At 46.3% G+C, this 25,883-nt stretch overlaps 1 protein-coding gene across 2 annotated transcripts in view; it reads left to right on the forward strand.

The window, feature by feature from the left end:
* Positions 1-22,549, forward strand: part of LIMK2 (LIM domain kinase 2) — a 30,069-nt gene extending 7,520 nt beyond the window's left edge. Inside the window, exons 1-15 of one of the 2 annotated variants that reach the window (XM_009485093.2) lie at positions 3,994-4,046; positions 9,109-9,244; positions 10,525-10,634; positions 10,885-11,073; positions 11,533-11,638; positions 12,539-12,735; positions 13,462-13,648; positions 16,081-16,167; positions 16,594-16,725; positions 16,998-17,054; positions 17,242-17,307; positions 18,140-18,314; positions 19,680-19,735; positions 21,654-21,811; positions 22,393-22,549. In XM_009485093.2, the coding sequence (XP_009483368.2) occupies positions 3,994-4,046; positions 9,109-9,244; positions 10,525-10,634; positions 10,885-11,073; positions 11,533-11,638; positions 12,539-12,735; positions 13,462-13,648; positions 16,081-16,167; positions 16,594-16,725; positions 16,998-17,054; positions 17,242-17,307; positions 18,140-18,314; positions 19,680-19,735; positions 21,654-21,811; positions 22,393-22,549 (1,866 nt within the window). Of the gene's footprint in view, positions 1-3,993; positions 4,047-9,108; positions 9,245-10,524; positions 10,635-10,884; positions 11,074-11,532; positions 11,639-12,538; positions 12,736-13,461; positions 13,649-16,080; positions 16,168-16,593; positions 16,726-16,997; positions 17,055-17,241; positions 17,308-18,139; positions 18,315-19,679; positions 19,736-21,653; positions 21,812-22,392 lie in introns of those variants that run through there. The other variant, XM_075718537.1, reaches the window with a different exon arrangement.
* Positions 22,550-25,883: the final 3,334 nt, after the last annotated feature.

Here is a 25,883-nt window from a genome sequence, read left to right on the forward strand (position 1 = left end):
AAATGTACAAATGTTGACAAATAAAGATGTAAGCAAAGGTATGTATTAAGATTAATTGGAAACGTGGGGATGTTGGGCGCTTTGAATCTTCCTTCAGCTTTTCAGCTGTGAACACAGTCAGGTTTCTACACGCAGTAGCTGAATTTGAGAGCAAGGGAAAGATCAGTAGTAACAAAAGGCAGTTGAATTATGGTAGAAGCAGGAAGACAAGAAACTCTTCTTCCCTGTCTTCTCCAGTTTCTGGCAGTTACAGAAAGCTAATGGTAGGGCCTCAGAGGTGAGAGCTCTTCTCCACTAATCCTGCAGACTCCTGGGAATGTCCTTTGATGGTGTCTCCCTCAGCATTGAAATTCACCAGCTCACTATCAGATTTAGGGAGAAATAGTTGCTAAGCGCCTGTTTGTACACAGATCATCATGACTGTTCAAGAGTTTAAAAATCTAAAGGAACAATGAAGCACTTTGCAGGTGGAAACGGCCACATTCTTCAGGGAAACCTATCAGCTACAGGACATCAATGATGACCCTCTATATTTAAGGAGGAGTTGGGCATTCCAGTCTGAATTTTCTGTAGTTGACTTGTGCAGCTTGTCCTTCAGGGCATTATTATCAGAGCATTATTATATCAAGGTAATTAGAATTACTCACACAGCCCAGTATGTGGTAGGCTTTCCACATGAGTGAGACAGGATCTTTCCCTGAGGAGTTTAGTGGTCTGCACAGACAGAAGCAGCAAGTTAGAAAGCGAGCGAAGATGCAGTGGTGTAAGTACTGGTCTTACTGCCGTTATGTGCTGCCTTTACAGATCAGAAGTCACTGCTTCCAAAACCATATATAATCTATGAAGTTTCAAAAGGTTGAATTTCTTTGATTTGCTTCTCAGCCTACACACGTTCAGGAGCTCTGCAGCCATTAGGCAAGTATGGTGGAGATAAAAATTCTGTCTCCATCCTAATGTTGTGCTTAGTGATGTTAGGTACCAAGGAGGCATCACCGTGTTGGTCTGAAGTTCTGCTGCTGCTTAGAAGTAAGATGCAGTGATAGAGATGAGCTTAACTCCGCTGTTCGTTTTAGTTTACTCAAGAGCTGTGTACAAGTGCTTTCGCTCAGAGATATGTGCGTATCAAAACTGTATTAGTTTCAGTAGCTGATGTCAGGAGCTGACTCTTTCAACAGCAGCAAAGCATGTGTTATGTGTAAGTGCCTTGGAAATACAACGAGGTGTTGGGATTGTACTGAAGTGTTTGGAATGCCTCCAAACTGTGCCCATGCTGAAACAAAGACTTGCTGCAGACTCTTTGGGCATCAAGCAGGTGCCTCTTCCCCAGCTTATACCAGTCCCACACATACCAAAGTGCCTGTCTGTGCCAGGATAAATTTGTGTATCTTAGGGCTGGTAGTGCTGAGCAGTACATCTGTCTGTAGACATGCTGTTGGACAGCATGAACTATGTGGTAAAGAGGGTGTCTAGATGTGCAGCCTAAGCCCAGCTGTTTTAAGATATTAATCACTTGAGTATCACAATAGCTATGTGATGCATTTCTGTGGGGATAAAACTGTGACGGCTGCAACTCAGTTTGCAATAAATTTCATGTTAAGTCATTGTTGAGGTTTTTCATTTGTTGCTTTTTATTTGCTAGTTATATTTTTCAGGCTTTCTTCTGGCAAAAATTACTGTATAATTCTAAACCATAGTAAGGAAAGCAACCCCCGTGATGGCTACATGTTTGTAGTGGAAATGCTGTCAGCATTTGCAAGAGAGAAGATGCTGATATCTGACTTCAGTTGGTGAAAAAGAAATTTGCCTTGGTGCATTTTGGCCCTCAGAGATGGTATCAGTAAAATTACATAGAAAAGGTCCCCTACACACCTGTTTTTCAGCATTTTTGAAGTACAGTCATTCTGGCAGGAATTCGGATCTAGAATGTATGAACACATTAACACCTTTTCCAGAGCCCTTTTATCAGAGCTATTGTGTTCTCAAATAGGTCATAGAGACAATAAAAAAAAGCAAGAAGTAACAAGAGAATTGTGTGTAGGAGAAAGTAACTTACTGGCTGCTGCTGGGGGTTGCTGCAAAAGCAAAATCATTTTGATAAGATGTTTCCTGTTTAAGTAGACATTTGACTATGTGTCCTTTGGCTTTAAGGAAGTCTCAAACAAAATCCCTTCCCAGTTGCTTAGCTGTCTGGGTGGTTTTTATTACTTTGAAGTTAGGCTTTATCTGCTGGCTTCATTCACAGACTAGCTGGCTGCTTATCACATCTGTGGATCAAATCTTCAAAGGTTTTGTCTGAAGAGTTGGGATTTATGAGGTCACGTGGAATCCCCCTTGGAGGGAGTTCAGCCCATGGCAGCAGAATTGTGGGGAAAAGCTTTTGTCTGTAGGTGATACTGGGCAGGGGAGGGGCTCTGCGATGCACTGGAGGTATGTGTGTGTTGTGGGGTGGTGCTGATAGCCAGGGAAGCGTTGGATTGTGAGCGCTGGCCCATTTTCAGCACGCAACATATAGAGAATGTGGGAGACCAGAGTGCATTCCTAGACACAGACTCACCGTGTTGCTGCTTCCAGTAGAGCTGTGTGAAATGTCAGAAGGAATTAGACCCGTGCTGGAATTGACAACCACATCGGGCTCTGCAGCACTAGGCTTCACTGCACTTTTACAGCCAGGCTTAGAAACTGCACTGAATGGGTGAAAATTATGATTCCTCCCCTCCCCCAGAAAGGTGGCTGCTTATTAAAAGTAAAAAAAAAAAAAAAAAAAAAAAAGAAAAACCGACCCAAAAGGCTGCCTGGCTTTCTGCTTACTTCAACAGTGAGCAGCAGCTGTCAAATCTGCAGCCAAAACTGCCTCGTCGCAGCCCCGAGCGTCCCTTGAACAATATGCCAGCTGAGATGAGCATCTCCAGTAAAAACACATTTGAGTACTCTTGCCTCTGGAACATAGCATGATTTTCAGGCTGTGTTCAGGCATGCCAGGCTTTGCTGACTGTACAAAAATGGGAGGGCTCGGTGCAGCAGCATATGTTTGTTACATTTCTGAGTGTCTTGCAAACAGCTTTAGCTGATTATGCCACTAGAGATCATGCTTGGTTTCAGAACAAGCAAAATGATATAACTACATGTGCTGCAAGCACGAGAGAGTACTCGTCTGTGCTGATTTATACCTCTCAGCTTCCATTCAGGAGATGAAGATTAGGTTAAATGATGGCAACGATCTCTGTTAAAACAGCATTGGAAAGAAAGCTCTTTTCCTTGGATGAAGCATACTGTGAGTTACCTCCTGCAAGAGGATGAACAGATTGTAGGTACTATGAAGGTAGTATAACCCCACTCACGATGAGGGATTTGGGAAGGTATGTAGTACACGTTAATTTGATGTGTTTGGAGATGTGGCTAGTTGTCCTTGTCAGACTCTGCCTTCCTTGAGTTCTCCATCAGAACGTGCCACTGCTGCAAAGAGTAGTTTCGTGTTTATGCACTTGGCTCTTACTTTGGCAAAAGCTGCTATCTTTCAGCACTTACTAACACAGCCCCTCTTTGGATCAAAGCTCCACCCCTTGTGAAGAAGGGGTGCTTATTCAGCCCCTGTAGCCACACGCTGTCCTCCTGCAATGGCTCCTCCTCCCCTCCCACCCTTGGGTGGAACCAGAGAAGGGAAAACTTGACAATAGTTAGCAGGCAGCGGAGCTCGCAAGAACCATTGCAGAAGCATGTCCAGCTAGCCCGGTTAGCAGTTATTCTATCCTTCCCAAGGGTGCTGCTGCTGTTGAGTGCAGGAGAAGATGGTTATAGCCATGGGAGCCAGGAAAAATCTGAAAAGGAATGAGCAGCCGAGAGACCTGGCATTCCTTGGGCAGCTTCAAAGAGAGGTGAAGTATCTGAATCAGCGCAAGATTAAATGAGCACTGGCTGCTGCCATGTTGGCAGAACAGAGCTGTTCAGAGGCAGTTGGACAAGTTTGTGGCTGAGCCGGTTTATCCAGTGTTGAAGATGGGAAGTTACTTGTCTGCCCCAGCTTACTTCGCTCCCAAGGATCCCTTTCGGTAAGTCTTGTGCAGGATTAGCGGTGGACCTTCAAAGTGTCGTTTTCCCCCCTGTAATGCTATCCTAAGCAGTTGGCGTGTGAGGCGTGAAGAATGAGGTCCAGGGCTTGTGTGCCCAGAACAGCTGGCCTCAAACTGGGATCCTGTCTTGCTTTGAGGAGACGATGGGGAAGATTCTTATTACCAGCCTCTGCGCGGTTCTTTGATAGGCGGGAACGGCACCTGTGTTGTGAGGCAGTGTCTGCAGAGCCCAGGCAAGCAGGCTTCCTCTCGGAGCAGCACTACGTGTGCCACTTTACCCCATGCCCCTGTGCTTTGCTCCGCTGCCAGAAAAATGAGATTACTGTGACTGCTGCTGCTTATGTCTCTTCCAAAGCTACTTGTGCTTGGGCATAGTGCAGGGTGAGGTGAGGTGCTGCTGTTGCAAGCTCAAGAAGGTGATGTAATCTGTGAGGTGGTGCATAATCTTGTTTGAGAAAAGAAATCAAGTACTTTGCAGGTAACTAGGGATGAGCAGCACACTTCCCTGATGTAGAAAGGATTCTTCTTCTGTGATATTTTGGTTTATATTAACAACGTTCTTGGCCCAATTGAACAAATGGGGCTCGAGAAGGGCGATAGCTGCAGAATAAGGCTTTGATTGCATTACATCTCCATAGTGAAAACTGTTAGTGGGGCTGAACACAGCCAGGATGGTGACTGATGCTGATGTGCTGATAAGGTGAATGGATGGGGAAAGGCACAGCTTGCAGTTTCATTGTCTCCCTCCTATCCCCTCCACTCGAATTTGCTCATTATTGATCCTGTTCCCACAAACACTTTTGTACTGATTTGGGAGTAAGGAGCCTTTTGTTAAAACAGTCTAGGATGGGCGTAAATACGGCTGCGCAACTGCTAAACTTGTTTAGGCAACTTTCTGAACCAACATCCGCTTTCAGAAGAAGGAAAGTGAGCAGACATCATTCATTATTTGTAATATGTGTAAGGCATCATGTTGAGCCATAGATACACCTTCTCCTAACTGTGTGGAAATGGTTTTGCATAGTCAGAGCTTAAGCACTCTGTCTCCTAGTACTTAGTCTGTTTTCTAGCATCTGTTCTTCCTTGTCTAGCGTCTCTTACGTAGCCAGTGCACACAATTCTGCTAAGTCCGGGTGAGAAGCCGTTGGGTTAGCTACGGGCTGGCGTTATGTTTTATTCTGCAGCTTTCTGTCTGCACAACTGTCCTCTCCCCCGCTCTGCCTGCAGAATTGGAACCATAGCTCTTTCGAACCTGTCTAGCGTTAACTGATCTAGCCTGACAGTGTGTGTGGGGGGGTGCATTTTATTAATGAGCCCTTCTCAAAGGGATCTGTCTCTTCAGGGCTAAGGAAGTCTTTGCTTCCATGAGGGTATTGGCTTTCATTTAGATGTAAAAGAGATGCCACATCAATTGAGTCTCCCATCTCTCTGAAAAGCAGGCTGGTTACCTGTTGTGACCTGATCCTCCTACCACTCCTCACAAAACGAAGCGGTGATTTGTGAACTCTTTCTGCGCCTGCTGTGCTTCAGAGCATCAGGGCTGAACACTGCACCCAGATGCTGTCTGGGGTTCCTGAAGGATGGCTGCGGGAGGCAGATTAATTTATTCTTTACAGACGAGGCTGGGAAGCGAAGAATCATAATGTATGAGACTGTATAATCAGGGCAGGGCTTTGCAACTCTGAAAATGGTGGCTGGGCAGCAAGAGGAAACACGTCAAGTATGGCTGTTACCAGTCCTCCAAGAAACTTGATTACCATGCTTTGTTACGCTGTAATAAGAATAGCAAATCATCTAGGAGAAGATTAGCGGTTTCTAATCTATAGAAGACAGAGGAGCAAGAAATCTTCCTTTCTTTTGGTTGTGGTGACTGGCAAAGATTAGCTTGCTTAATGCCTGTAGAAGTAATTGTATTTCTGTCTCAAGTGATGTGAGCCCTGGCAATGGCAGCGCTGCAATGCCATGCACCCTAGTGCGGAGGCAAAGGAAGGAGTGGTAACTCTTGTATCTTCTGTGATTAATTCTGAAGTATCTCTTTAATGAGAGTCATGTGGAACAATCATCTGATGCCTTTATCATTTGGGCAAAAGCACTGAAACAGTTGAAGCAGGTCTTGAAACTATACCTGTGTGCTGTCAGCCAGCTCTGCACACCTGACAAATCTAAAGCCTTTCCTATGTTACAGAATGCATGGTAAATAACAGAAGGTGCTGCTTGGGAATATGGGCCATAGCCACCTCCTCTTGCTGGCAGTGATTAATAAAGTAGCCAGTTAGACCCATTACCAGCATCCAGCCTCTCTGGGGCTGGTTGCTTTGTTCCTGTTGCCTCACTGCCCTGGGTGGGGTTCTGATCCTTAAGCTGCAAACTTGTCCTGCCCAGATTTGTTTAATTGCATAGCAAAGAACTGACTGCTTGCTGGCTCCACCCCCTCACCTTCATTTTGCTATGGGTGTGTTGCAAATTAGATACCAGTGCTTATTTCCGGGTGGAAGCAAACTAATCAAAGTGCTGTAAGGTTGGAATCAAACCATGAAGAAGTAGGGGAAAGGTAAAGGGAAGACAAGAGTACACAATCCTCTGCAGCCTATCTAAACAGAATTGCGGTTGTGTTGCTTTTGCAGAAATTTTAGATTTTCTTAGGGAGAAAAAGGAGTGGTTGAAGGTGAAATTGAAGAGGGGTGAGGAAGGGAAGGTGGTGTGCTTAAAACCAAGTAAATAAATAACCCACCTGCTTGGAGAGAACTTAGACAGAAAGCCAGACCTTGAGGTCCTGGTGGAGCAGTCTCCGGTATTGCTGTCTACATCCCAAGTGCAGGTCTGGTCACAGCTCCCTGTTTGAAGATGTAATCACTCTTGGAGCACACACTGGTACAGGCATGCATGCAGAAGTTGGATAAGTCTGAGGGATCCGATTTGCCCATGCTGAGCCAGATGTTCCTGCCACAAGGTGATAGAAATCTTTGCTTTTAGTCTCCACTTGCTCTTTTCTCCCTCCCACTCACCTACTTGATCATTCAGCATGGGGTATTTGCTGCAAATGAAAGCCAAAGGCTAGTGGTTGAAGGCAAAATGCATTGCAATGCCCTCTAGGTCTCTCGCATACCATGAGCAGGGTGTAACCATGACAGTGCCCCAAGGCTGAGGCTGTAATGATGCATGTACCATGTATAGCAATGTTAAGTTCCTGCTCCCCCTGCCTCAGACAAAATTGGCAGGGCTTGTTGCATGTGCTGGCGTTCATTCCCATCACTGAGGAATGGAGGGGTGGGGGGCAGGATTTGGAGCAACTCAGCTGGGAGAACAAACACTATAAAAGCCAAATACATTAGAAGGAGCAACTTTCCTGAGGGCAGGGTACGGCACTAAATACCTCATGAGGTGTGTTTTCCCCTAAAACCATAGGCTGCTTACAAGTAACTTCACCTTGTTGCTTTGCAGTCTCTTGAGATGGAGCAAATAACTCTCTCCATGTTGAAGTGTGACCAGCTTCGCATATCATTGCACTCATTACAAGCTGGTGGAGTTTACAAGGAATGCCTTTGGCACAAATAAGTTTTCAGGAAGTTTGTGAAAGGTGAAGTCAGCAGTAGCTCTCATCTTAGACCTGGGAGCATGTAAAAAGTGTACCTCCAGTACCTAACTGACTTCAGTGCATTCAGTGCTGTAGAGGCCTGCTGTCCAGGAGGGCACATGCCCACCTAAACCCCCACCCCAGTACAATGGGTTCCCCTCCAATGTCCTAACTGAGACAACTGCTGGGGCAAGGGGCAGAAGAAACTTAATTCTGCCTTTGGAAAAGCATCGTACTGACGACAGCATTGATCTGTGAGGTGTTTCTTTGAACCAGTTATGGGTGGCTAACCCACCTTAGATTCTGCACTCAGGAATGGCCAATACCAGACTAATTTTCCTCTTAAAGTATGAGAACGTGCTGCCCAGGGCTAATGGAATAATCTTAGTGATGCAACTGCTGTCTGTGTCTTCTCTCTCCATGAAGTCACACCTCAGCGCTGCAGAAGTTAAACTCCCTTGCCAGTGTATCCTTCTGTGGCAGGATTATTTTGTGTTCAGGAAGCCTGAAGATCTGGGTTCTGCTTGTGATTTGCTAAAACGATATCTGCAATATAATTGCTGCATCTTTTTATTTGTTTTTGGGGGGGGGGATTGGTTAGTTGGTTGTTGGGGGGGTGTAGATAGAGGATTAATAATGGTTGCTTGTTGAAATGGGAGCTGACACTGATATGTGAAGGATTTTGAGACTCCTTTCATGAAATTAGGGAAATAGTTTTGTTTGGGTTTGTTGTTGGTTGGTTGGTTGTGGGTTTTTTTTCTCATGTGCTGTCACCAGCAGGAGGAAAGAGAGAGCAATTGGTGGGGAGAGGTGGAGGACTTTCATCACAGTTAATTGGTGGATGCAGTAAGTATGTGGAGCTCAAAGGATGAACTGCTTTGAAAACTCTCCCTGAAATGGAGGATAGTGCTGCAGTTGACCTTTTGGGAGAGGTCTACTTACAGAGGAATAGCAAGGCTTTCCACAAAGGTTGGTGCAAAACTGGCTTTGTGTTGCATAGGGAAGTGGATGCTGCCTCTCTGTCCCCCTTCCTAAACTGGCTGAGGAGACAGATGCTCTGGCACAAGATGGTTGTGATGCTATAGAAACACTAAGTAGAAATGTAGCAGAGCTATCTGTGTGCTGGGCAACTCTGGAAGAGGGAGAAAACAGAGGAACAAAATTTATAAGGCAGAATTTATAAACCTGCTGATGTGGTTTAATAAATGGATGGGATTTGTTTTAAAATTTGGAAGCTTGTCTTTTCCTTTGTACTGGTTGATACCACTTCTCCTTACAAACTTTGGTTTTGGTGCTAATTTTCAGTTGAAAAAGCATTGGGAAGTGGAGGGGTTTAGTACATCTGTTGCTAGAAGTGCTGGTGGTGAGCTGCTGCTGAATGTCCATTTTCTCCATACAGGAGAGGAGCTTTTCCATTGATTTGTGACTTGTTGCCAACTGGAACCTTGTTCCTTTGTTTCCTTCAAGGTGCTCTGAATGTCAGGATCCTCTCACTAACTGGTACTATGAGAAAGATGGGAAGCTGTACTGTCACAAAGACTACTGGGGGAAGTTTGGGGAATCCTGCCATGGCTGCTCTCTGCTGATGACTGGACCTGTGATGGTAAGGACTCTGAAGGACTCCTGCCTGGAGGCAGGCCATGCCTGTCTCCAACTCCTCGAACTTGGTTGGGAGTTGCCCAAGCTATTCAGATAACCAAATAAACTGAAGGTAATAGTCTCTTTGCTACGCTAATCTCTAATCAGAGATTAGAAATGAGGCTTGTGTGTGCATCTTCTAGATAGAGATTAATTTTGAACAGGGTAACTCTTAAAGGAGGGAGTTATGAGGATCTCAAGCATATGAACAAAGAAAATAAGGTGCTGAAATGCACAAGCATGAGAAATAGAAAGGTGATTAAGAGGACATCTCTTCAGTTTCTATAGCACGGTGCCTCAGTGTCTCCATGGGGTGATTCTTCCACTGCACTGCAGAATCAAACCTCTCGGCTCAGGATAAGCAGCAGGTTCTGGCTTTGGGGAAGGTTGCCGTCCAAGTCCCATCTGGACTGTGGCCAGAGTGGTTTTCTGGCTCATGGTGTCTTGAAGTAGTGGTAGCCCCAATTGCTTTGAAACATTGAACTCTGCCTGGACAATATGGGGCTCACCTAAATGTTCCCCTCCTTGCCACAACCTTGCAAATATTTAACCTTTAAAACTGTCAAGAATGAAACATAACCATTATTTTTCTAGGGCCTAAATAAAAGCAGCATGGTACTCAGTAATATGATTGCTACCTCAAAAGGAAGTACTGAAAAAAGTGCAGACAATTTCTCACTGCCTGCAGAAGTCTTTGCAAAATATGGTCAATAAGGGAAGTTCTCATAAGGAAAATAGAAAAACAGATCAATGAATAAAAATACTCTTTAAAGGTATTTTGTTGTCTCAGTCTCAGCTTGCTTTTTTTTTCTGTCAGCTGGTAAAGTATCTGAATTTGTGCATTGCCTGTCTGCCAAAAAAAAAAAGTCCTTTCAGCTTTTTTAATTCAGGCATAACATTCGTTATCTTGCCAAGAGCAACCGAACAGGAAGGTTTAATATCTTGTTTACTAGTCTGCAGCAGACTATCAACTACTTTTGATAGTTGAGCAGCTGCCAAATATAGCAGAGGTTCCTGGGATGCAGGCTTTGCTTTGCATGTTGACATGTTTGTTTCCGAGAAGTTTTGCAAACAAAGTGCCAAGGATGGGGTTCCGTAAGGTGGAATGGGCTAATGTAACTCTCCAGTAAAAAACTGCCACTTGACTTTGAGATCTGAATGAACATGTTAATTAGAGAGAAAAGCAGTAGCTGCATCTGCGGATGGATTTTTGCCCTACTAAGCTACTCCCTTTTCTGTCTGTAGGTGGCTGGCGAATACAAGTATCACCCCGAGTGCTTTGCTTGTATGAGCTGCAAAGTGATCATTGAAGATGGGGACACTTATGCACTCGTGCAACATTCCACTCTCTACTGGTAAGACGGAGCTGCATGCTTTGCCACGGAGTTACTCCCTGCTGAATGTGTAAGCCATGTTTCACTGGCTCTGTGTCGTTCAGCCGAATGCTACGCTAAGGAATGCCAGGAAGCTGCCTTTTGAGGGAGGGGGGAAGGAATAGAGTAAGCACTAAAAACTATAGCTTGTGGTCAATGAGAGAACTTAGAAGTGTGAATTTGGCAGGGAGGGATAGGATGCTGCCATAGTGACTTTCTTCACTTTTTTTAGTGGAAAATGCCATAACCAGATTGTGCTGACACCAATGATAGAAAAACACTCCACTGAGTCTCTGCGTGAGCAGCTGCCTTATACGCTGACCCTCATCTCCATGCCGGCAGCTACTGATGGCAAGAGGGGGTTCTCTGTGTCTGTTGAAGGTGGCTGCTCCAGCTACGCCACTGGTGTCCAGGTGAAAGAGTGAGTATGACAAGGTTGTGTGCAAGGTACATGTCTGTGCGGAGGGAGCTGGTAAAAATTCTGCAGCGCTACTGTCCTGCCAGCTGCTTTAACTGCTGAGGGGACCTGTCTTGGCACAACGGGGACATATGTTGGCTAATAGCCATTTGTGTTTGGTCTCCATTTCACTCTTGTGACGACCTTAATCGATAACTTTATTTCTCAGTGCTGTCTCTTTCACTGAACACAAAACATTTGGCAAATTGTAATGGATTAACAATTTCCAGCATTGAGCAAATGAAGAGCTCTCCCCAGACCAGCTCAGACCTAAGCACTTGGTCTAATGGTAGTTCCCTGTGTCGGTAGATTAGCATTGTTTTATTTCAGAATACCAATATGAAGGGAAGCATCAGAGATCAAATATTTTTTATAATTTTGGCTAAACTGACTTCCCACACACGCTATAACTCCCATGTTTAGAGTTAACAGGATGCACATCAGCCCAGATGTCCGAAACGCCATCCACCCTGCAGATCGTATCCTGGAGATTAATGGAGCTCCTATTCGTACATTACAGGTGGAGGAGGTGGGTACAGTTCTGTTCTGAAGCCTCCTTCTCATTTGCATTCCTACAGCATTTCTGTTTCTCGGCACTGTTCTCCCACCTTACATACAGTGTGTGTACACCCATAGTACTCATGCTGACAGTAGGAATAAACATGAAGACAAGCTTTGCTACCCCTTCCAGCTGAAGAGGAAAATGTAACGGATAGAAATGCAGTTCGAAATGCGGTTCTGATTTTGTGGCATTCAAACATGAAGGGAGGTAATAAGGAAAGTGTAGGGCTGTGACATCTCAGAGGACAGAGAGGCTGTGAAGACGTCTCAAGTATTGCTAGTGAAGTCCACTGTTCTGATCCTTTGAGGCAACTGCTAATAGACAAAGGCTCAGCTGATTCTAGGGGTGAGTTTTCCATTGCAAAAAAAGTATTTGATGTCTGTATTTACAAGTAAATGCTTTATACGGATATCAGGTGATGCTGCCAGAATGTAGTGAGACCGCCATTACCTTCACTACACAAGGGTTTTATTTGCTGTTGGTGCTGAAGAGAACATTAGGAGCACAATAGACAGTTCTCAGATAAATCTCCATGTAGCTTTTGCAAAGCTGTTTTTTGCAGCACTGTTCAGGATGGATACTCGTGTAGTTTTTGAACATTTCTCAGGAAAAGAAAAAAAAAAAAAAGTGTTTGGTCACTTGCAGCTGACCAGAAGGAAAAGGATTTGGATAGCATAAGGAACTTCTGTGTTGCTAACTTGATTTGTCTGGTAGACAGCTGTGGTGTGCGCAACTAAACCACAACTATGGAGTGATCTCACTGAACTCTCTACTGTGATTCCTGAAGGGCATTCTGCTGTGTCTCCTCTATCCTGTCATTTGTGTTCCTCCTGTCTGCTACCATCCAGTCCTTTGGTTTGATTGCAGGTGGAGGACTTGATTCGCAAGACAAGCCAGACGCTTCAGCTACTGATAGAGCACGACCCTGTCTCGCAGCGCTTAGACAGGCTTCGTTTGGACTCCCATTTTCCCACCCACATAAAGCCACCCATTTCCCCACGCTCCCTCTCTCCACTGGACATCAAGGAGAATCTGGAAGGAACGCTCCGACGGCGCTCCCTCCGGTAAAGATTTGGAAGTGCTGTCTCTGACCTAGCTTGCCTTTGCCCTGCGCTACCTGGCTGGGCTGCTCTGTGCCCAGGCCCTGCGATTGCAAATGACTGCAGAGACATGAGTTATCTCTGATATGAGCCTTGGTATAAACCATTGGTGAAGCAGTGGGAGAGCTTTAGCTTCTGCTATTGACATGTACTCTCTCCATTCCCTTTCAGGATGGCAACCTTTCCTTAATAAAAATAAGGAGCTCTACTTTTAACATAGAAAAGCTATCAAGTTTTACAGTTAGAAAACGTAAAGGTCAGATTTTTACCAGCCTTAAATGCCTGGGGAAGAATGTGTCCTTAAAGGGAATATGGCTGAGAATTGGGGTTTGGGAAAAATCTTGTCTTCCTAGACTGGGGCACTGAGTTGCTCGTTTAGTTATTCACCAGTATTTTAATCTTTCTTTAGAGATAGCAAGTGCTGTGTCTTCACAGCTTCCTCCTCCTGTTCACAGAGCTCACCTCTGACTGACAATGCAGGAGATGTGGTGGTGTTAGGCAGCTCTGCCTTGGAAGCTGCACTAGATTTGTAAAGAGCTTCCATGGTGCTGGGAGAGCATCTGGCTTTTGAGATAGGAAGACCACTGAAGCACATCTAGAAACTGGTCCCTTAGGGGCTAATGATGGGATATGCTGGACCAAAAGTTTCCTAGCAGTTTCCCTGATCTTCCCGTCTCCTTTGTTTTCTAGGCGAAGTAACAGCATTTCTAAGTCTCCTGGCCCCAGTTCTCCAAAGGAACCGCTCCTTCTGAGCCGTGACATCAGTCGTTCTGAATCCCTACGTTCCTCTTCTAGCTGCTCCCAGCAAATCTTCCGGCCCTGTGACCTGATTCATGGTGAAGTACTAGGAAAAGGATTTTTTGGACAGGCAATCAAGGTGAGGGAGGTCTCCAAACATTCATCGTTTACTTTGATTACAGCAATGTCTGCCTACCTTGGGATCCTTCGCCACTGTCTCGGTGGCCTTTGCCCTGCTGATAGTGATCAGTCTTGGAACTCACCTGGTTTGCTCAGTGAGATCCATTTCTCTGTTTCATTCCCTGACCCTGAGTGTCTCTGGCTGCAGGCGGTTTTGACTTTGTCCCCTTTGAATGTCAACCTTGGCCATACATACTCATCTCCTGAGTTAGATTTAGAGCTCCAGAGTGCCTGTGTCACAGCAACCACCTGGGTGAGGTGGGGAGAATGGGGAACAAGCTACTTTTTCTCTTACGAGCATCTTTCTTATGAAGAGGTGCATTCAACTCCCCAGTACTGCATTTCTCACCTACCCTTAGTGTGGCATCTTGTGGGTTTGCCAGGCTGATGTAGTGACCATCTCTGAACCCCCAGCAGAGCCTAAATGGCTTGTTGGTGTGGTGGTAGTGGTCAAGTCTTGCATGACTCTCGCAATTAAAATCTCCATTAATAGCAGTTCTCTTGTATTTAAGCTCTCTGGTCTTGACTGGGGGTGCTTCAGCAGCTCCTGTCCTGGCAGCCCTGACAGCAGCAGGGGGCAGCTTCCTCTGCCTTATGAAGGTGCTGTGAGCTCCTCAGTACTCAGATTGCTGTTCACCACGTTATGGGACTTCTGTCCTTACACCTGTATAAACCTTCAGTTGTCCAGCCACCGTATTCATCTCATGCTTCTATGGGAGGTGGTGAGCCAGTACTACAAACCCAATGCTTTTGATCCATACTAATGAGCATATTTCTCTTCTCCTCTGCTCATAGAGAAATAACAGGTTCAGGTAAGCAGAACCTTTCCTCTGTCGCATGCTTTTGTCATCTGCGTCCCCACAGTTAATGGCACAAAGGCATTTCTTTTCTGCTCAAATTACCCGATAGCCGTCCTGTTCTGGTGCATGCTCTGGGACTTAAAATTGCCCTCTTGGAGTTTCATGATGACACTTGTTTCAGTTTTGCTGGTATGTCAGCTTAAGAATTCCACTTAGCCCTGTCTTGTCTTTGTCTCTTCCCTTTATCTTTGGGTATTAGATGTCCCTGGCTTTCATGTCCCTGGCTGAAATGTGTAGTGTTCCCTGGCTCGCTACTTGTATATGGATGCTTGATTTCAAACGGGAGCAGAAGAACGTTGTACTCTGGCTTCTGTTGTGTTATTCCATGCATTCGTATTCCACTTATATCAGCCTTGCTACGTCCAATGGTTCCAAACAGAACTAGTGTGCCACAGTGTTTGCAAGAGCTCATAAGCTTCCTAAATACTATAACTGGGTCTTGTATTCTGGATTGCAGTTCTGGAGGTTTACTGAAAGGCTTTTTATTTTAAAGGGTATGAGGCAAAAAAGTGACACCTTTCTTGAGCTTCAGATTGCCTGGTTTTGATGCAACAAGTACTGTATCTGGTCAGAATAGTTCCCTTCTGTTCCTAGAGAGAAGGTGGTTGGTTAGTTACCTGGAGATCTTAGGGAGACTGAGCTGTCCAAGTTAAGCGACTGAAGGGGAGAGGATTTCCAGGAAAACCTGCTCATTAGAATTTGGACCCTTTCTACTCACTCATGCACCCCATGCAAAATGCCAGGAACTAGCTGGATACAGGCAAACAGCTCTTGAGGAACTGGCAATACTTTCCATGTTGAGAGCCAGCAAATTTATTACCTGATGTTTATGGTGGATTTCTACGTGTTTGCCACCATTCTCGGACATTCCTTGCAGGTAGCAATAGACTGCTCCTAAGGAGTATGGTAAAATAACTGCGTCCTGCCTTAACTGAACAGCCTGTACATCCCAGTTCCGCTTGCACATGAGTAAGCTTGATAAGCTCATCAGAAACCATAAGGCTTCAGAGTCCCATAAAACAAAAGCATGTAGTAACGTAGTTTTGGGTTGTTTGGTTTGGTTTCTGATGCAAGTTGAACGTTGATTCCTTTGCTGATACAGAATGTAGTTGTTAGGGTCTATGTACAAGATGTGAGCATTACGCTGGGCAAGTGCTTTCTGTAAGGGAACTTGAGGCATGCGCAAGTACAGAACTGATGCCTTCAGAGGCTTTGACAGCCTGTACGCGTGCTCAGCCCTATGCTACCTAAAATGGAGACTTCAGCTCTGGTTCTTGGGATGCTGTTGGTCTCTTGGTATGATCCTCTGTCAGCTTTAGGTAGTTTCTGTTTCAAGTACAGAATCTTTGCTGAATTCTGAAAGGAGGCATTTTATGCAGTTTTCTGCAGATCCCTGGGCTCTGAATTTTCTCCCATCTATATTCCTCTCTGGATGGAGGGGAATGTTACCCTCTCTTTCAGAAGAGTTGCAAGAGCATTGGAGCTATGTATTCTTGAACTTGCCTGTAGTTGTGGTTTCTGTTTCCACCAGGTGACTCACAAGGCAACAGGAAAGGTGATGGTGATGAAGGAGCTGATTCGCTGTGATGAGGAAACACAGAAGACTTTCTTGACAGAGGTAGGAGCAAGATTTCAAAAAGCTTCCGAGCCAGTAGTGTGGTGGAAATCTCTTCCATCTTCTCTAAAGAGAAGAGTGATCATGCCAGCAACCTGGCAGGAATCAAGACGCTGAGGAGGCAGACACCACACGGGGGAAAGCTGACGTGAGCTGAATGTTTGCTGCAGTGAAGTGTGACTCACTCACTCTGAGCAATAGACATGGCTTCAGCTCCCAGTTCATTAATTTTTCAGTGATAAAAAGCAGCCTGAGTCTGAGGCAATTTGAGCTGTGCAATACATAAAGGATTTATCCCGTGAGCCTTGTGCATAAATACAAATGATGAGGGCCAATATCTGTAAGATATTTAAGACTCCTGCTGTATTTAAGCTAAACTATTTTCTTGTTCCATTCTCTTCTGTGGGGTGGGATGTCTCTGCTTCCCAGGTGAAAGTGATGCGCAGCCTGGATCACCCCAATGTGCTGAAGTTCATTGGTGTACTGTACAAGGACAAGAAGCTCAATCTCCTCACTGAGTACATTGAGGGGGGCACCCTGAAGGATTTCCTCCGCAATGCGGTGAGTATGGAAGCCTGGTAGACCTCTGCTCACTGAGGTTGACAGCGTGTTGTTGGTTGTACCAGCCTTACAGTGTTTGTGGTTAGTCTTCTCCTTTGGAGCTGTGTGGAAAAGCTGCTTCTTAGCTGTGGGTGGCCTGAGGCAGGAAGCACCTTCTTCCTGGGGCTCTGTTATCTTTCTCTGACTGCTGCAAGAGTCCCTGTTGCGGAGGAATTGCTGTCACCAAGCTGGCTGGTAAGATAGTCCCTGACCATTGAGGACTTGTCTTTCAGGACCCGTTTCCCTGGCAGCAGAAGGTCAGCTTTGCCAAAGGAATTGCCTCTGGAATGGTGAGTCAGACTGTCCCTTCATCACAGAGCAAAGCTCCAGGGTCAGGGCTAGCTGCTTCAGCAGGGTGGTGTATGAGGGGTTGTGGATGCTCCCTGACTACAGCAACTGGTTGTTGAGGTCTGTAAATGTGAAGGGACACGCTTGCCTGGGAACCCCTAACACCAAGTTTTCTCCCTCTGTTTCCAGGCTTACTTGCACTCCATGTGCATCATTCACAGAGACCTGAATTCACACAATTGCCTAATCAAGTTGGTGAGCTACACCTCTGTTCCCCACAGCATGCTGCTCCCCTTCTTGTCATCTTCCTCCCTTGGTTTTCTCCACATGGTGTTCCCTCTTTTGTCAGGGTGGAACTGATTTCAGAGAGGCTTTTAGTGCCCTAAACAAGGGAGCTTCACCTTCACATAGGATTTTCCAGACTGATCTATCTTTCATCGTTTCTTCATTCTGTTCTCTTACCCCCTTTCGTGTGGTAGCACCTCCTATTAACAGTCACGTTACAAGGGTTAGTACAGCTTTGTTCCTCATCTCAACTATGAAATGTTCTCTACAGCTGCTTCTGTTCTTTCAACCGTTTGATGATTTTTTTTATTGGCACTCAGGATTCAGACAAGTCCACGGGTTTGTGCAGATGTGTGTGCTCTCTCTTTTTAAAATGCTAGGTCACAAGAATTTTGTGTAGCTTCATTCCCTCAAGCCTTGCCCTTGTTCACTTGGCTGGAATATGAGATTAGCATGTAGGCTTCAAACAACCCAGGATGAAGGTCTAAGTTAATTCCCAGCCAGGCAGAATAGGAAGGTCTGAAAGGAAAGGTCCAGGTTTGCCCTGGCAAGTATAGCCAAATTGATGGGATTAGTGTTAGTGACCACACAGGAAATAAGACAATAAAGAGAGGGAAATGATGAGTTGGGATTGTGAATTGGGTGTCTTACACCTGTCTAGACAGCTTGCTACACTCATCTGGCTGCAGGAAACCTTGTGAGTTGCCCTTACATTGTAATTGATAGTGAATAGGAATTGCAGCCTCTTTGCTCCTGAGAGGAGCTGAGAGGATCAGTGGCTTGTACTAAATCCCTTGTGTAGGATAAGACGGTGGTGGTGGCTGACTTCGGTCTGTCTCGGCTGATTGTGGAGGAAAGAAAAAAGCCCACTTTGGAGAAGCCATCTGCCAAGAAACGAACCCTACGCAAGAGTGACAGGAAGAAGCGTTACACGGTGGTTGGCAACCCATACTGGATGGCCCCAGAGATGCTAAATGGTAAGATGCTGATACCAGGATGCAGGTGAGGAGACAGCCTCTGACGAGGTATAGGGATGATAGGATTACCAAAAGCTTCTGGCCCCTAATAACAATCAAACCTATTACAGCCTATGGTTTTAGACCCGCTAATATGCAAGCTTATTTATACACACAGGTACCCTAACTGCACTTCTCTTGCAGTACCTGACCTGATAAGCCTTTGTACCAGCTGAGGTAATATTTCTGCTTGACAGCAGGATTCTTCAGGAGGGCAACAGACAAAAGAGGCCTGAAATAAGACTGAACCTGAGATCAGTTTCCGTTATAGCCTCATGCTTTGGAACTGCCCCTTGAGACAGGGAATCATTAAACTCCTGGATGAGGCTTATGTGTGCTGTTGTGTAGATCCAGGGAGAAGGCGTCTGCTGCCAGGTTTGCTGAAGTCTCAGGATTGAGGTGGGAGTTGTCCAAGTGCAGGGAAATCTGGGTTTTGGCATGCAGCCCTCAATTGCATTAAGGATGAACTATTTCCCTTAGGGGAAAAACTGCCCCTGCAGGCGTTCAGGTAAGGGTAAAATATAATGGATACAGTTTCCTCCTAATGAGCTGGTGGGTCCGACCAGACTGGACAGTTTGGCTGGCTATGGTATCAGTATTGTGCAACATAGTCCACCAGGAAACAGAGGATTGGGCTTCTCTTCCCTGACTCAATTCTTCTCCACGTTGCTTTCTTGCCTGCTGTTCTGTTTTCCTCCTCTCAAGGCCTACAGGCCCTACTGGAGCCTGAGGCTACTTCTTGGAGCCTCTCTTAGACCTGGCATTTGTCAAGAGAGCAGCAAGAGCGTAGTCTGACATCGCCTCTCAAAGCAAGGCTGTTTACCAGATATTGGCTTGGGAGGGGAGTGTCTGTAAGCAGAGAATGGCATGCTGGAGCCAGTCTGCTTTCCCAGATTCACAGTGCTGCTAGTGTGTAATTTATTATCTCTGCAGTCACTGCAGCAGGGACTGGGCAGTAGCTGGCTGCTGGGGAAGCTGAACACTGACTCAGTGCACTGTAGAGACGCACTAGAACAGCAATCAATGGAAACGGGCAGAAGCCTTCCATAATTTTCCTTAGCGTTTGCTCAGACCTCTGATGCACAAGGCTTCCCTGTGTTGTCCTGTAATTCCTCAGTAGAAGAAAGAAGCGGGATTAAAATATGCGATGGCAGTGTATAGGATGATGCAGTTGGTATACATATCTTGGGGATTTAAGCTTTGCTTTGTCTCCTGTTTTAGGGCCCTCCAGGGAATAGGCTTAGCGAAGCTTTGGACTGGCAGCTCCTAGAGTAGCTGGATGGGGAACTGCCTCTCACAGAGCTGAATGTCTTATGTTTCCTGCAGGGCAGAGCTACGATGAGACAGTGGACATCTTTTCATTTGGGATTGTTCTCTGTGAGGTAAGGCCAGGACATTACATGGCATCTTTAATGGACTTCACCTTCCCCATTGCCATCTCCTTGTATCACCCAGTTCTCTGTGTCTGAGTGTGCAGTCTGTGACCTAATAGCTCAGTGAATTAGGCTGGGAGTAGAAGCTTACCCTGCCCCTGTTCCCTCAAGGAAGATAACTGTCTTGTAACTTTTTGGTCCCAGAGAGAGTTTCTTCCTGGACTGAAAGAAATACAGGGGTTCCTCTTGGACTGAGAGAAGCTGTAAAAATGTCCATCAAGTTCTGATTGAGCCCTGGTGTCCATTTGAAAGTAGACATATTCCCTAAAACTGTGATGCTTTTTTCTTTTTCTACTGCCTCATTAAAAGAACAATCAGTTGTATAATCTCAGCAAATGCAGGGCCTCCACTGAGGAAGGCACTTCACTTGAAAGAAGGGGAAACTGAAACCTCTTTGCAGGTTGATTAATGAAGCTTGCACCCTGAAGGCTGTTGGCTTAGTTTTTGTCTGAGCCAATGCACAGCCTTACTGTTATATTAGGCTTTTCTGTCTGCAGAGCAAGGAGCAGCACTCAAAAACTGCAAGGTATTTTCAGTTTAAAAGGTGTGTAAGACAGCGGAAATACAGATGAAAGGTGGGCTGTTATGTGTACGGATAACACAGCAGTTACAGGAACACCAGGGGAGACCAGCACGGTTTCATCTTCAGTGTTCGGATGAAGGGCACAAAGAAAATATCTGTGCATAAATCTTTGTGGCTTCATCTGGAGCTCTGTTTACACTGGGCCCTCCTCTCGGACAATGTTGTGGTTCTGAGTGATAGATTTAGGAACTTGAAAAATCCATATGCGGGATTAAAACAATTGTTTCATCTAGAAAAAAGACAAATAAAGGGGTAATAGCATATGAACATTTGCCTTGTCACCAAAAAAAAATGCTAAAAAAAAGAAGTTACACACTCAAACAGATAAGGAAATAACCCTGCCAAAATACATAGTGGGTGTTCCACTGTCTAGTTACAGGATGTGGTTGTCCTGCTGAGTGATTGGCATAGAAAAGCCTGCGTGGTTATATAGAACACCTTTTTTGTGATACCTGATGAGGCTTTAAACCTAATACTCTTCCCATGTGAGAGCTTGTATTGACATTGACCTTGGCTGAGCCCAGATCACCCCACAGTTGTCCGCTGTGGGTTCCTTCCCTCTTATTACACTTTAAGTCCCCTAGTGCTGAAGGGGGCGAGCACTGGGACTTCGGAGTGCTGGGGCAGGGCTTCTCTCTGTTCCACCCATCCCTTTCCTCTACTGGCTCTCACCTGCAACCTCCTGGGCATTGGTTATGGTTCTTCTCTCTGCCCCTACGCCCTGGCTGTGGGTGGGGTTGAATCTGCCGGTAACAGAGCAATGCAGAATTTGTGGTGCTGTTGAGTTCACAGCACCGTTTAGGACAGGCTCTGTAGACCAAGGAGCTTTGCTGGTGGTGTGGTAAGATTGTGTGAGAGGGGAGAGATAGGATGGTGATGCAGGTTGTGTTGCTTACCTGCGATCAGGGTGGGCTGCATCATCCCCAGCAGCATACAGCGCAGTAGCTGATGCAGCAGCAAGACACTGTTGAGCTCTCTGGGAGGTGCACATCGTCCTGTATCTTCTGGCAGGGAAACCCTGGGGAGAAAGAGAAGGCGTCTGGGCCTTCACGACAGTGGCCACATTGCCAGGTCTTGAAAAAGTTTCACGTGAAGTTTCTCTGTATGCAGTGCCTTGCTCATTCCCCTGTGCAACCAGTCCCATTGGAAAGGAGAAACAGTGTTTCTGCTCTTTCCCTTGCACTCTAATACTTTGAAGGAGCTTCTGCCCAATGCTGAAATTTCCTGTTTGTTAACACTCTGGAACTGTTGCTGTACGTAAGTGCTCCTCTTATTTTTCCCTAGATCATAGGCCAGGTTTATGCTGACCCGGACTGTCTCCCACGCACACTGGATTTTGGCCTTAATGTCAAGCTGTTCTGGGAGAAATTTGTTCCTGCTGATTGTCCTCCAGCCTTTTTCCCTCTGGCTGCCATTTGCTGCAGACTGGAACCAGAGAGCAGGTAGGTTTGGGGTCTGGAGGACTCCGTATGCCTGGAGGATATGTCTGTGCCCCCTTGGTGGAAGGATTGCTCTGCACAGAGGGTGGAAGAGGGCTGTATTCCAACCTTTTGTAGGAATGCTCAAAGGCTTCCACATGAGGAGAGATTAAAGACTCATAAGCTTGGGAGAGAGACTGCTGTATATGGTAGGTCTCTGAAACAATTTCCGAGACAGAGACGGTAAAGGAGGAGTGATTGTTCAGGATTTCCCTTGTACAAAAAGGAGGGGCAGACCTTGGCAGCAGCTCCAAAATGTGAATACTTCATTTGATTTCAGTTGTGAAACTTGTAGCTTCAGAACCAATGAACTTGGATGCCAAGTAGGTTCCAAAAGAGCCGGGCCTCCCTGTTCATCGGCTGTAAAAATGGGTAGCCCAGACAGATGGGATCTTTGCAATCTTGGAAGCTGAATGGGGAGGGATCATGTCCCTGCTCACACCTCTGTGCATGGGACAATAGCCTGGATTGACAACTGGCTCAGCTTTTCCCAGTGTTGTTCTGCTTCCTCTTTCCAACTCACATTTCCTCACTTCTGCTTCTAGGCCCCCTTTTTCCAAGCTGGAAGATTCCTTTGAAGCGCTCTCTCTCTACCTGGGAGAACTTGCCATCCCCCTCCCATCTGAGCTGGAGGAGCTGGACCACAACGTGAGTGTGCAGTATGGACTGAACCGTGACAAGCTACCTGAAAACACAACCTAGTCAGCTCGTCCTGCTGCCTGCACCACTTCCATTGGAGTTGAGATGAGTGACAGGGAGAGAGATGCACTTCAGCCACTTCCAGGGCATTAATGGGGCACCACGCTGTGCGTTTGCTGCATTGCCTCTCTCTCCCCACCCAACACCCCTCCTTTTGGACATCCTGATTCACTGTGGATTTCTGGCATGTTTCAGAAGCAAAAAGGGCTGTTTCCTGCCAACTGCACCTAGGAAAGCTGCTCAACACTATTTTTCTGGCTTGAGAAATGTTTCTCTGGCCTTTTCAGGCTTCTTTACTGTGGTGCCTTAGAACTTGGCTGCAAGCTGTGAAGCCACCCTGGCCTGTCTGCCAGGGAGGGAATTGCTATAGGAGACTCTCCTGGGCGAGGACCAGCACTTCTGGAACTGCTTTTCCCACTGACTACCCTGCTCAGAAAGCTGGGGAAATTGGCCATCCAGCAAAAGGCCCCACCAGGACAACGTGTGCGTGTATGTTTGTGCATTTGTTTTCCAGAACAACCCACTGAGATTTTGGGCTCTGATGTGCATCAGGGGAGGGAGTGAAAAGCCCCAGGAATTGGGCAGCTCTCCTAAAATACCTTGTCTGTGGGGAAGCGTGTATGAATTTTTGTTTTGGTTTGGTTTTGTGGGTTTTTTTCGTCCTCCGTCTCTGAATACCTCCAAAAGCCTGCCTAGAAACACTAAGACTGAGCTCTGCTTGCCCCTCCTGATGGTGAACAAGGCAGGCAGCAAATGAGCCACTTGAGCATCTTCAGACCCTGGCCTGCACAGTGAGTTTACCTGCCCAAGAGCCTTAACCTAGGTGAAAGTATTTGAACCTGAATGTGTAGAACTGCACTAGTCACTGGCTGTGGACATCCCTGGAGTGCTGAAGCTGCTTGAGCACGTGAGCTGACGGAAAGGGTGGCAGAAGGTGCTCTTCAGAAAGCCAAAGGTCTGAAGTGGCTCAGACTTTGTGCATGGACAATGGCAAAGGGGGACGTGCCCAAGGTTACTTAAAGGATGGACTTGTCATGAACAGAAAAGTGCTGGAGAATGTCCCATCCTCCCAGGAGTGGCAGCTGGAGAACTAATAATTCAGTCGCCATTACCTCATCCTTTCCTGCAGGCTGTGCACGTTGCTCCCTTTGAAGGTCCTTCTTGCAGCTGCTGCTGCAGTACCTGAGCTGATTCTCCAAGCAGAAACTTTCCTCAGGGTCATTCCCTGCTTTTGGGGAGAAAAAAGGGCTTGGAGTCATTGGGAAGTGGGTGGGGGTGTATTTTCTTCCAGCACTTCTCTTCTTCCTCCCTCAGTGGGAGAAGGAAGAAAGCTACTGCTGCAGTAGCTCATGTGGTTGGCAGAACTGAACAAAAAAGCTGGCTCAAGTCCTGCTCTTAAGTTTCACAAACATCTTGGTTTAACTGGATTTTTAGCGTGCTCCTTTCTCCCCCTTCCCCCCCCCTTCAGTATTGAATGGTGGGGAACGGGTGTTTGTCTTTGCTGTTACTTTGATTTCCTCCCCCTACCCATGAGCTTGAAGTATTATGTAAAATAACATGGGACCAGCCATTACCTGACAAAGGTGTGCAGGGGGGATGTTTTTAGTCTGTGTAGTGGTGTTCTAGAAACACTGGGGACTCCCTGTGCTGTGAGTCAGCGGAGGAGCCTCTCTAAACTGGGTCCAGTGGATTCAGGATTGTTAATAGGATTTGCCCTTTCTTTCCCCCTCCCAGGCTGGTTTGTGAGGGGACCCCCTGAAGGGGAGAGTCCTGGGTGGTGTGTGGGTGGGGTTTATGAACTGTGATTTGCACAGCTCCATGTTCTAACTAAATTAAAGAGCAGTAAATGTATGCTATGAAAACAAGATTTTGTTATCTCTGTGTTACATGAAGCTGGAAGCTGTAACTTACTTGGGTTTCTATTGTTGTCACAAAATGGCAACATCAGAACTGCACAGATCGGGTATCATCTAGAACTCCCTTTCTCGAGCCAAAGGGCTCTGCCACATTTACAGAACTAGTGAGGTGCAGTGCAAGTGCTCTATCGTACTATTTACCTGGAGTGACAGAAAGGGAAGAAGTTGTCAAGTTTTGTTGGTTGGTGGTTGTTGGGGGTTTTTTTAAGGGCAGACAGGAGTCAGCACAACATGGAACCTCTCTCCATTTTCCTTTTCTGATCCAGGGATAAAAATACAGCCTGTTCTTGGAAACCTCTTATTCTGAAGTATGTAGTTCAAGGGGCATTTTTTTAAGGCAACAACTGAAGGAAAATGCTAGCTATGTCAGTGCCTCCTGTAACCTGCTGTGCTCTGTCTCCATCGTGCTTTCCAATGTAAGGTCCCGAGGGACGGAACTGCTGCTGAGCAGCACCAAAGCAGAACTGACCTGTGTCAGTGCAGGAAGGAGCTATAACTGAGAGCGTCTTCCCACGGGCCAGCCAGCTTAGTCAGCACAGCTCACACACCCACAGCTGCTTTTCAGGAACAGTGTCCCAGTCCAAGACTAGCTGCTGGCAGCAAGGAGACAAGCTCCATGCCCCTTGTCAGTGCTGGTGAGTAGAGGCACTGCTTGTAGGGATTTACCTTTGGGCCTGGCAAACTGAAGTGGCATCTTCCCTTCTCAGTTCAAAGTCTGCAACAAGCAAAAGGATGCTGCTCTGGCAGGAGGAAGATGAGCTACAGTCCACACAGGTCTACAGAGCATTTTTCTTTTAAGCTTTAATACAAGGTAGTACAATCTGCACCTTCTCATAATGAGGTATTTAAAACATCTTACAAATAAATGGTATTCAAAGGCATTTAAAAATAAAACGTTTCCCTTTTCTGAATCAAACATTAACACTAAAACCCCTGCTGCCAAGTGCTGCTCCCTGTTAGGCCCACAGCTATAAAGCAGATGGCTAAAAAACTTACTTGAATGGCTTGAATCCCCTGAGGCGGGGATGGATGTTTCCCTGAACTGGCCTTGCCTTGGTGCCGTTTGGGAGACACTGCAGCAACCATCCCTTCCAACCCCCTCCCCCCCGCCCCAAAATGCTAGTAAAAGTTGTTACAAAACCTCTCTAATAGGGCCAGGCTCTGTAAGCAAGTAGTCTTGCTGCACAAGCTCAGTGTGTGTGAAGGAGGCTGGGCCAGGAGCCGTGCTGTAACTTTGGGATCTTGCAAGAGCAGCAGCCCTTAGAGCAAGAGCTGCCGCATCATGGCTGGGCTGACCTCCACAGCTGGCTCAGCCACTCTGTCCAGAGCTGGCTCTGTAGAAAGCCAAGGGAATTCAGAAGAGGATGTTACCTGTCCTCGGTGCTCAACCTGCTGTAGGTACCTGAAGGGCAGTTTGTTTT

Source organism: Pelecanus crispus, chromosome 11, assembly GCF_030463565.1.
Source record: "Pelecanus crispus isolate bPelCri1 chromosome 11, bPelCri1.pri, whole genome shotgun sequence".
In the NCBI taxonomy this organism is placed as follows: Eukaryota; Metazoa; Chordata; class Aves; order Pelecaniformes; family Pelecanidae; genus Pelecanus; species Pelecanus crispus.